Below are 12,881 nucleotides of genomic sequence, written 5' to 3' on the forward strand. Positions count from 1 at the left end.
AATAGAGAATCTGATCCTCCGCCAAAGAGGCGGCTAGGTCTCCAACGGCGTGCCACCTTTGTTTACTCTCAACTATTTTGGTACAACCGTAAAAGTGGATAGTCCTGACGTAAGCAGCACAAATAAGCAACGACGAAATCAATAGTCCAAATAAAAGAAAAACAATATAAAAAGTTAAATCCAACTGCAAACGGGAAACGGGAGCATTAAAATAATATTATTGACCAGGGAAGGGTACATAAAATCAAGAAAACAGTTGATCCAATAATAACTCATCGAAGCCTTACAGGGAAAAAATAAGAAGAAAAAACCTCATTGAAAAAGACGATCCAACATTCAACTCTTGACCACACATGCACGCACGCACACATCCATCGCCGACGGCTAACGACAAAACAAATTATCACCCCAAATTTTTAAATGCTTTCTCAACGGCTTCGTTGATACGGAGTTGCCCCTAGCTACTTGCCTTGCGTGCTCGTTATCTCAATCCCTCTATATATATCTGGATGAAGGATTTAATTAAAGTGCACTTTGCATTGCTTAGGCGGTAGCTCCATCTTGATTTTATAAAATTAAGTTGCAGAAGTAGTCATCACACATTCATATATCATATAGATAGATAGATAGATAGATATAGATATTGTTGTAACCAAGCCATTATGGAAGCTAATAATTACTCCTCTAATTCATCATCCTCATCCACGTATTCCCAGCAGCAGGCCCACGCCATGCTTCACTCTGTACGTAAGCCCCAATTGAAGCCATGGAAGAAGCCCATAGCTCCACTGCCCCCAACACCACCCAGAGTGTACAAGGTGGACCCTGTCAACTTCAGGGACCTCGTCCAGAAGCTCACCAGCGCACCCGAGTTTCAGACTCAGCGTCTCCGCAAAATCGCGCCGCCTCCACTTGATGTCGTCGTCCCAGCTGATCATCGTCATCAACATCATGATGATTCACAATCGGCCCCTAATAATATTCCACTGGAGTTTAATTTGTTGCCTTCTCCACTTGGTTGGTGTTCATTTCCTTTGCTAAGTCCTGGAACCCTTTCCCCCTTGGACCAAACCAGAACCAGTGCAGTGCTTTAATTATCTATAATTACCAGATTCCTCCATTCCATTGAGTTATTCAGCAACTTCAACTTGGACCTATCTGTAAACTATATATTTCTACGCACAAAAAGCATTTCTCTCCTGTATTGTCATTTATTTTATCTTCTTAGCTAGATTATAAAAACTGTAATACTACACTACAAGAAACTGTTAATTTTGTCACGGAAATTAGTGACGGATTTCATTCCGTCACTGATATTTTTAATTAGTGACGGTATTATTAACAATCAATTTGGGACGGATTTAGTGATGGAAAAGTCTGTCACTAACATATTTCATCACTAATTTAGTGACAAAATTTTGCGCGAAAAGCCACCAAATATAGTGATGGATTAGTGACTTAATTTAGTGATGAATTAGTGACGACAACATAATTTCGTCACTAATATTAGGGACAACAAAATTTCTATCACCGAATCCGTCACGAATATGTCCTAGAAGACAACCTGTCACCTAGGGTGTCATAGGGGTAGCTTTTTTGCGACGAAAAATCATTTCAGTCCAGAAATTATAGTGACGGAAAATAATTTCTGTCACTAAATTTTCTGACAAAAACTTCTACATCAAATGTCTAATCATCAACTTTTTGTCAGCTACGGAAATGCATTTACGTCACAAATTTCGTCACTGGTTGCTAATTTTTGTGACGGAAATCAAGTTCGGTCATGAATTCCGTCCCTAAAGTTTCTGACAAAAAGGCCTTTCACAAAATGGGTCTAATTAATAAGAAAATAATTAGAAAATAAATATTTATCTAATTAATACTGAAATAAAAGGAAAATAATAAAAAAATAATTAATGGGAAAGTAAACATAAAAATAGCACCAGAATAAAAAAAATTTACCCTAAATATTTCAAATAGTGACGGAATTTCAAGTTCCATCACTACTTGAACTACACAATATTACCCTAACTGTACTTTTCTACTTTACTTTCTTTCATCAATTTCCTTCTCTGTGTGTGCAGCCATCACTACTGCTCCAAGTCGCCCACGGCTGCCACCACTGTGTCGCGCCGCCCACCACTACCACACAGGTATATGGTGTTTATCTATTTTTGTAATTGTCGTCTAAGGAGTCAATCCCGTTGTTTTGACAGTATCTAGACCAAGGTTTGGTTTCTTCGGCTTTGTCTTGCAGATTTTTTTGTTGAAGTAGTAAGTTGTGCGAGCAATGGGACTTGGAATGAGGTCGTCAAGGAAGCAGAGAAAGTTGAACACCAGTTGCAGAGACCCATGAGACTAAGCCCTGGCGGACCAGATCCACAACATCATCGCTCCATACACGACTAATTATTATTTAATATTGTAGTAACATCGATCTACCATCTCTAGCTACCTAACTTTGGATATGGAATCTATTTTATAGTTTTTATTTTTTTATGGCTACTTTTCATTGTTCAGAAGATTGGGATTTCTTTATTCATTAACTTGGTGTAATCTATGCTTGTTGTCGTTGAACAAAAAATTTGTGTTGTGTGTCTTTTAGGTTTACCTACACTGACAATGCAAACCAGAAAGAGAAATTTGAGACAGATCTTAACAAAGAGGAACAAGAAGCTGCAGAGATACAGGAACCAGTTCAAAAAGGTTACTCTTGATTTTTCTTGTTTCAATTGAAGAACTTAGCTGCTTGGATAAACCCATGTGTCCAAAAATTCCGGTGATTGCAAAACTGGGTATTGGTGATTGCAAAAGGTTAGTATCTCTTTATTGCTTTCGTTGCATTGGTGCAGTGTTTATAAGAATTGAGGATTGTGTTTGGGCCAATATTTACTGAATTTTGGGGTGATTGGAGCAGATTTTATGGGCTGTTTTGGTGATGATTTCTGGGCTGGTTTGGGATCGAACGAGCTCCGAGTTACATGATCAGTTTTCATCATAACGCACTACGATTAGTACATTGCAAGAGGATTTGCAGTTCTATAAGCGGTCATTGGATACACAAAGCGACAAGATCGGAGAAACAGAATCAGATAATTCAGAAACAAAATCAAATGATGCAGGGAATTTTTGCTCAGCTTGGGATGCAACCACCTAGTGATGACATTGACGATGATAACGAGGATCATGAACACACTTCCGATGAGGAGTATATTTTGGGGTTGTATTTTTTTGTGAAAATTTATCAAACATCTTGCTAAAAAGCTTTTATATAATTACTTTTTATTGCATCTAAAATAAAATTATATGAATTAAAAAGTAATATTGCATAAAAATAAATAATACAAAAATAAAAAAATGATATTTCAATAAATTTAAATAAAATGTTATGAAAAAATAATTAGTGACGGAAATTTAATAATTTTCCGTCGCAAATAAAAATAATTTCCTTGGTTATTAGTCTGGTGTTTTTTAAGAGATCAATAAATGTAAATCCTAAAATCTGTAATCAACTTGTTTTCGTCGATCGAGATCTATGATAATCCTGCAAGATCAAAGGAAGGTTGACTGTCAAACTTGGACATCAGTGTTGTGCCGGCCGAACAAGCTCCGACGATCAAATCAGTCAACGGTGGGAGATATTTAAGTGAGAGAAGTGAATGGCTTTTAGAGAGAGCTAGAAAGATACCAGGTAGTTGAAAGAGTAAAGAATAATGCTTGAGACCCCCAAAATACTTGAGCATAAGTCAAAAGGCCCAATGAGGCCCATGTTTTGATCGAAGGTATGACTTGTCCAAGTCCAAGTGAAAGGCTAAGGCCCACGGTTGGAATGGGTCAAAAATCGTTTAGGGGTCTCTAGCATTGTCCGAGAGTAAATGAGGAGGGGATCCTCCTTTATTTATAGTGTTCCAGATCACGTGGTCAGCACGTGTTGACCGTACGGACGGACTTCTTCGTTGGGCAGTAATTGAGCTTGCGGCCCAATCTGGGATTCATTTGGCATCTAAGGCCTTGGGCCTTAGATGTATGGTCTTGCACCCATTCCAACCGTGGGCCTTAGCCTTTCACTTGGACTTGGACAAGTCATACCTTCGAACAGATATTTGGGCCGATCAAAACATGGGCCTCATTGGGCCTTTTGACTTATGCTTAAGTATTTTGGGTCAACGATTTTTGACCCATACAATAACCTGTTAAAGGTTACCAGGTTTCAAAAGACAACAAGTCAGATGACCAAATTCAATGTAGTCTTTGAGAAGTTTCTATGGAGAGATAAGGAGGTTACATGGAGAGATAAGGTGTATCCTCACATGATCAAATCAAGCATGTTGGACGTCAACTATATGGAGAGATAAGGAAATGTTAGTTTGGAGTATGTTGAGTAACCGACTGGTTAGGTGAGACTTGTTCAAGACAAAGACATCCAAGGGTTTTGTGCTTATCATCACAACTGAAGGTTTCCTGAAGTTGCTCTTATTATCTTTTGCTAACAAACAACAATCCCTTCCTTTATTCACAACTTTGGGTAGTTCAAAAAATACCGTGATTGTTGAACAAAATCTATCACATGAGATAAGAGTCAAGAGTCCTGTATAATGCTAAGGTTGTTGAGGTTGGAGTCCATATAAGAAGGCTTGTGTTTAACGTGTATTATAGTGCAAGAATCAATAAAATTTCCTTCATTATTATTTTGTCTCCATATTCTCAATTTTATCTTAATTGGTATCAGAGGTTGTGTTAAAACACAAGCTCAAGTCTTTCACAAAAATCTTCACACGTTTATTCCTTCTTCAGCCTAAGTTATCAGTCGTCTTCTTCAAACCACTTCTTCATACCACAGTTTCAAACAGACACCAAAAATCCCACGAAAAAAAATGTCAATTAACAATCTCAACATTAGTAACTTCATTACCCAGCATTTAGATTCATCAAATTACCCTCCATGGAGAGAACAAGCTTTAGCCCTTGTTGAAAGTCAAGAACTTATTGATCATCTTACATTAGATGGTCCACCCCACTACAATCACAGTCACAAAAAAATCTACAGGAGATAATGGAAAAGATGGAGAATCAGTGACATGTACTTAACCAAATCTAGAATTTATCAAGTGGAAATAGGCAGGTCGCACACACCGTGGATGGCTAATTGCAACACTTACCAAAGAAGCTCTTGGTTTGGTCATAGGACTTGAGACTACACAATCAATATGGAACTCTTTGAAAAGCGCCTATGTACAAGACTCGCAGGAAAGGGAGTTTTCTTTATGACATCAACTCATTTGTCTTCGTAAAAGTGATAACACAACAACCACAGTTCATGTTCAAACCTTCAAATCTATTTTTGATAGCCTAACAGCTACTGAGAAACTAGTATCTGACAATGATAAAGTTTTTTATCTTCTCTCAAGCCTTGGACCGAATTACAAGCAATTCATCACTACAATGATGCGGCCACCACGTCCAACCTATCCTGAGCTGGTTTCACAACTGTAATGCCATGACCAATAGAACTTGCTGGTTCCTGACAATGTAAGTTCTCATGATTCATTTCATGGGTCTACTTCTTCCTTTGCTTTTGTTGGACATCAACAACAGGTTCCCGCTTATGGAAATCACAACACCTATGGTGCCAAGCCTACTAACAGAGGCCAAAACAATAATGCTCAATTCTCAAGTGATGACCGTGGCTTTCATGCACAAGGAAGACAACAATATGGGTCACCAAATCAGACTTCAAACTCTGATTCATAGGGAGTGCATTTTCAAAAGCTCAATCCTGAAAGTCACAAACACGCACCACCAGGTTGTCGAAGGATGTCACCAGTGGAACGTGAAATGTATAGGAACAAAGTTTACACTCATTGTAATCGAGCTGGACATATCTTCAAGATATGTTGGTGGCTTCAACTTGCTAAACAACAGCAATCTCTTGAGCTTCCTCATGCCCTTGCCACACTTACATTGGACAACTTAGTCACTGAAACAGAATGGACTATCGACACCGGAGCTTCAAATCTCATGACAGGTAATCAAAACTTATTTCACAATTTACAAATATATCATGGATTTGACTCTGTTTTTGTAGGAGATGGATGTCGTTTACCAATCACAGGAATAGGTGAGACAAGCATACAAGGAAAAAATATTGCACTCAATTTACCAAAAGTTTTGCATGTTCCTGATTTAATGAAAAACTTGCTTTCTATAAGTCAATTGATTAGTCAGTATCCTTTACATCTTGAATTTTCCAACGTTGGTTATTGTGTAAAGGAAAGAGAAACAGGGCAACAACTGATCAAAAGAACTCGCAAGGGTGACTTGTTTGTTTTACCAAATCCACCAGAAACTTATTTTTCCAATCGCTACAAGTCTGGGTCTGTTGAAGTTTGGCATCAAAGATTGGGTCATCCCCAATCGAGTACTTTAGATTTTCTAAAAAATAAAGGACTGATTAATGTTCTAGGTTCCAATAAATCATAGTTTTTTGTGATAGCTGTCAATTAGGGAAGCTTAGTAAATTGTCATTTTCTCTTTCAGAACATTCCAGCACTGCAATGTTTGATAAAACTTTTTGTAATTTATGGGGTCCCGCTCCTATCTTATCTTTGGGCAATTTTCGATATTATGCTTGTTTGGTAGATGATTACTCACATTATACATGGTTTATACCACTCAAGGCAAAAAAATGATTTTTTTTATGTCTATCTTGATCTTGAAAAATATGTTGCTCGTCAGTTTAACAAAAAAATCAAGGTTTTTCACTATAACGGTGGGGGAGAATTTGTAAATAATAAACTGCTATCTCACTTCCGATCTCAGGGCATTATACATCATTTATCTTGTCCTTATACACTTCAGCAAGCAGGAATGGTTGAGCGGCAACATTGAATAATTAGAGAACACCGTATGACAATGTTATTTCATAATGGTCTTCCATTAAATTCTGGGTTGAAGCTTTTAGTACCACTGTGTTCTTGATTAATCGACTACCTGCATTTGGTATAAAATTTGACACTCCCTATTCTAAATTACATGGTACACAATTTGATTATTCCTTGCTCCGAGTCTTTGGCTCAAAATGTTTTCCCCACTCGTGAGATAAACGCACTAATAAATTTGATCCTAAAAGTGTTCTTTGTGTGTTTGTAGGTTATAATGCACACCACAAGGGTTACAAATGCTACCATCCTCTTAGTGGTAAATTGATAATCTCACGGCATGTTGTTTTTGATGAGTTACAGTTCTCATATAAACAGAACAAACTCCATGGCCCATCACCATCACCAACTCACATTCAGTGCATTTTTGATCAATGGCTTGCGTCCATTGACTGCATCGGATCCACTGCTGAGAACTAAAATCATGCTCAACAACCTGCACAGCAAGTAGACTTGTCATATGATGACTCTGCCGACACTATAAACAACCCAACATCAAGCACTCGGATGCCATCTGATCCGACCACTTCAACACTGCCTACTGTTGATCCAGCCCAACAATCTGCACGGCAAGTGGACTTGTCACTTGATGATTCAGTCAACACCATCAACAGCCCAGCAGTCGGATGCCATCTGATCCGCTAACTTCCGTACTACCTATTGTTTATCCAACATGTCCAAATGCATCTTCTATTGCCTTCGACGCAGACACGGTTCTTCCTACAGATGGCCCTTCAACAAGCTTGCTATCTACAACATTCGAGTCTTCCAATGAAGCCATTCCTAGCATGCTTGTAGAACCAATCAACCTTGAATCTTATCTCCCTTCATCCGGTTTACACATTTCTACTACATCTAATGATGATTCTACTACCATGTAGGACATTGCTTTATGTGGGACGACCACAACAGGACAAGGTGCGGAGAGTTTTCATCCTATGACAACTCACGGCAAGGCTGCTATAGTAAAACCAAATCCTCGGTATGCTTTAGCTGTTGTTTGTCCTGTTGTCCCACAAGAACCCAAGACGGTCTGCATGGCACTATCACACACTGGATGGACACAAGCAATGCTAGATGAGCTTGAAGCTCTTCATGCTAATGAAACCTGGAAACTGGTCCCCCGCACACCACATATGCATGTGACAGGTTCTAAATGGGTCTACAAAACAAAACTCAAGGTTGATGGCACGTTGGATTGACTTAAGGCTCGGTTAGTTGCAAAGGGATTTCATCAAGTTGATGGATTAGATTACACTGAAACATATTCACCTGTCATTAAGCCCGACACCATTCACCTGGTAATTTCTCTTGCACTTGTTCGACACTGGGAGATCCGACAATTAGATGTGAATAATGCGTTCTCACATGGGTATATAACTGAAGACATTTACACGGAGCAACCACCTGGGATGACATATCAACAATACCCTCATCATGTTTGCAAGCTCAACTAGGCCCTGTACGGCCTTAAACAAGCACCTTGAGCCTGGTTTGATAGATTTAGCACTTTCTTGTTGCATTATGGCTTTACTTGCAAACAATGCAACTCTAATCCTGCTTCTTTATGTTGATGACATGCTCCTTACAGGTTCAAGTGTCCAGATTATTGACGGGTTCATCCATATTCTCTGTAAAGAGTTTGCTATGAAGGATCTCGACCAACTTCATCACTTTCTTGGAATTGAAGTCACCAAAATGGAGGATGGGTTACATCTCTCTCAACGTCAATATGCACTAACTATTCTAGAGAGAACTGGTATGATTGACTCAAAACCAATGAAAACACCCATGGAGTCCAAAACCAAAGGTACTTTTAATCCAGCCATGCTCACTGACCCTAGCCATTCCGAAGTATTGTTGGTGCCCTTCAGTACTTAACACTTACCCGTCCAGACATCTCTTACAGTGTTAATTATGTTTCTCAATTTATGCATGCACCAACTGGCACACATCTTCTTTTTTTTTTTTGATAGAATGATTGATTTTATTAATAAACATGGCACAAAGGCAATACAACCAAGTATAACAGAGCCCTAAAACACCAAAACAATCAATCTAACCAAGCTACAAACATGTCACTCTTTAGAGCCCCCTGTTTTGCAAGACTATCAGCTACAGAATTAGCCTCTCTCCACACATGATTGTATGTAATGGAAGAGAGTTGTGAGGAGAGATTTGTAATAGCATTAAAATCCTGCGCTTTAGACCAAGGTGTATCAATTTCTTTTTGTAACCAATTCACAACATTCAGAGCATCCGATTCAACCATGATATTACCCTTCTCCTTTAACCCAAATTTCACCGAGAACTCAAGCGCAAAACCTAATTGCCCTTAATTCAGCAGAGTTGGAGTCTAGATTGTTGGCAGGGCCAGAGAATATGCAAAGAAAATTTCCATTACAGTCCCTCAAGACTCCACCCACCCCCGAAGAGTAATCAAGAGAAGAACCGTCAGTGTTCCATTTGAGGCATCCTACAGGCGAAGCAGACCATTCACAAGGGGGCCTAGTAGGTTTGATTAGATTGGTTCTGAATTTGATGCCATCAGAGGAATGCATAATTTCTGGGCCACTGTATGAGAGGTTAATCTTCACAGCCTTTAACCAAAGGCCAAATCTGATATAAACAAGATAAAGGATATTCTCCTAGTCTATTTGATTTTCCTCGAAGATGACCTTGTTTCTTTCAATCCAAATGGTCCAGACTGCCGCATTGAACATCATACTCCAAACTTGTCGTTGTTTCTTTCCTAAAGCAAATGATTGCCACTGTTCAAACAGATTGCTAAGAGTATTACCACAACACCATTCAACACCCCACCAGTTTATAATTTTGCACCAAATCATTCTTGGGCCCTCACACAGAAAAGGAAGGTGATCAACAGACTCCTTTTGCTGATGACAGAACGGACAACTTGACTCACTCCTAGGTAAAATACCAAGGCTGCATAGCCTACCTCGAGTGTTAATCCTGCCTTGTAATGCAAGCCAAACGAAGAATTCCACTTAGGGTGGCGTCCATCCTGTCCATATCTTAGAAGTGGTGACTGAGAGAAGCGATGTATCAGGACAATTTTCAGATGCACATGTTAGGGACTTGACCGTGTAGTTACCATCAATTGTGTGCCTCCAAACAATTTTGTCTTTCCATCCTGGAGCTATAACCAAACCACCTATAACATCCAACAACTCATTCTCAAGATCCTCTTCCCGTTGAAAAAGATCTCTTCTTCAAGGAATTAGCCAAGACCATTTAATACCATCCCAAAAGCCAAAAGACTCAATACGTTGACTAGTCAAAGACGAGATACTATATAATCTGGGGAATTTATCTTTAAGAGTAAAACCACCTAACCATAAGTCCTCCCAAAATTTTGTTAGGTTACCAGCACTAACAGAGAAAGCTAAGCCCTCCTTTATTGCTTTTTCAACATTACCCAAGCCTGGCACCAAAAGACACTGAATATTCCTCCAAAAATTGGACACTCTAGAGGAGATAGAGGGGCCCTAAATGATGTCAGGAAGATTGTATTTTTCTTTAATCATCCTTTTCCACATTACACCTGAATTCTCTTGTGATTTGTTGTATCTCCATATCCATTTGAAAAGCAAGGCTTTGTTTTTGTCTAGAATGGAACCAATACCCGTGCCACCATTGATCTTCGACTGAATCACTTGATCCCAATTTATGCAATGCACTCTCCTATGATCATCTGTGTCTCCCCACAAAAAGTTTCTTTGTACTTTGTAGTCTTTCTATTCTCCTGGCTACGCCCCTTGGAATTCTAAACAGAGAAAGGTAGTAAATTGGAAGGTTTGAAAGCACTGCTTTAATGAGAGTTAACCTTCCCCCAATGGATAATTGCTTGGATTTCCACTGGGATAAACGGGACTCAACCTTAGAAACCACTGGGTCCCATAATTTGGCCTGATTCATATTGCCACCTAGAGGAAGCCCCAAATAAGTGATCGGAAGTGACTCGGCCTTGCAATTCAACAATATTTGCCATCCTCATCACTTCATCCGCATCTATACCGATTCCTACTAAAGAGGACTTGTGGTAATTAACCTTGAGACCAGACATCAGCTCAAAGCACCGAAAGATTCGCTTCAGATTTAGTAGGCTGGATTTGCTTGCGCTGCTAAAAATTATTGTGTCATCAGCGTACTGCAAGTGTGTAACAGCTGCCCCATTTAGACTCACTTTCAAACCCTCTATCAGATCTAAGTCTTTGGCCCTGTTTATAAGTTGATGGAGGCCCTCGGCGGCCACGATGAAAAGGAAAGGAGAAAGGGGATCCCCTTGACGAATACCCCTTTGTAGAGCTATCTCATCTGTTGGAGATCCATTGACAAGAATTGAAACTTTAGCATTCTGAACACATTCTTGCATCCACTTTTTCCATTTTGTACCATACCCCATAGTGTCGACGATTTGCTCTAGATAACCCCATTGAATGGTGTCGACCTCATTTGCCACTAGCACTGAGTCCATAATTTGCTTATCTTTTCCGAAGCCAGATTGATGATCACTGATGACTAGGTTGAGGGTGCCTCGTAATCTGTTTGCAAGTGTCTTTGCTATTATTTTGTAAAGACTGCTGATTAGGCTAATCGGACTGTAGTTGGAAAGACTTTCAGAACCAGTAACTTTAGGGACCAATGTGATGAAAGAGGAACTTATGCCCCTTGGAAGGATAGTTGAGCTATGGAATCTCTGCATCATTCTGAAGACATCCATCGAAACTGTTTCCCAAGCATTCTTGAAAAAGCCAAAATTGAAGCCATCCGGCCCCGGGGCTTTGCTGCTCCCACAACTCCAAACTGCCGATTTAATTTCATCTTGATCAAAAGGTAACTCCAAGAGATCCGCTTGATCTGCACCTATCTTCTTGAAAGGAAGACCACTTATATCCAATTTTGTCCAACCCTGAGAAGAATATTGAAACTGGCACACATCTTAAAATGGCCAAACTTATCCTTCAATGTATTAAAGAGACACATTTCCTAGTGTGTGAAAAAGCAATATTCCACAGTCGACCATTCCAGTACTGAGGCAGAATACATATCAATGGCCCATACGACAGCAGAACTTGTGTGGCTCACATATTTGATGAAAGATCTTCAAATTCCACTCAAACAACCTCTGACCTTATTTTGTGATAATATGAGTGCTCTCTACATGATAGTCAATCTTGTCTTCCATGCACGAACAAAACACATAGAGTTGGATTATGTTTTTGTTCGAGAACAAGTTGCACTTGGCCACCTAGTTACTCAGTATGTCTCCACAACTAACCAAATTGCAAACATTTTTACTAAACCAATGTCTAAGGCGTCCCTCAGTCTCTTACGAACCAAACTTTGCCTCATTCCTAGCTTGGCATAGTTTGAGGGAGGAAAAAGACAACAAGTCAGATGACCAAATTCAATGTCAATCTTGCGGGAAGTTTCTATGGAGAGATAAGGAGGCTACATGGAGAGATAAGGTATATCCTCACATGATCAAATCAAGCATGTTGGACGTCAACTATATTGAGCGATAAGGAAAGGTTAGTTTGGAGTATGTTGAGTAACCGGCTGGTTAGGTGAGGCTTGTTCAAGACAAAGACATCCAAGGGTTTTGTGCTTATCATCACAACTGAAGGCTTCCTGAAGTTGCTCTTATTATCTTTTGCTAACAAACAACAATCCCTTCCTTTATTCACATCTTTCGGTAGTTCAAAGACTACCGTGATTGTTGAACAAACTCTATCGCATGAGATAAGAGTCAAGAGTCATGTATAATGCTAAGGTTGTTGAGGTTGGAGTCCATATAAGATGGCCTGTGTTTAACGTGTATTATAGTGCAAGAATCAATACAATTTCCTTCATTATTGTTTTGTCTCCATATTCTCAATTTTATCTGTTTCGAGCAATCGGGTAGGGTCACGGGTTACA

At 39.4% G+C, this 12,881-nt stretch overlaps 1 protein-coding gene across 1 annotated transcript; it reads left to right on the forward strand.

The window, feature by feature from the left end:
• The first annotated feature begins 426 nt into the window (after window positions 1–426).
• Window positions 427–1,343, forward strand: LOC119999084. Its single transcript, XM_038846599.1, has one exon. It carries the CDS (start codon window positions 663–665, stop codon window positions 1,092–1,094), a length of 432 nt encoding a protein of 143 aa, XP_038702527.1. The 5' UTR covers window positions 427–662; the 3' UTR covers window positions 1,095–1,343.
• Window positions 1,344–12,881: the final 11,538 nt, after the last annotated feature.

The sequence above is a fragment of the Tripterygium wilfordii genome, chromosome 5 (genome assembly GCF_013401445.1).
Source record: "Tripterygium wilfordii isolate XIE 37 chromosome 5, ASM1340144v1, whole genome shotgun sequence".
NCBI classification, from domain to species: domain Eukaryota; kingdom Viridiplantae; phylum Streptophyta; class Magnoliopsida; order Celastrales; family Celastraceae; genus Tripterygium; species Tripterygium wilfordii.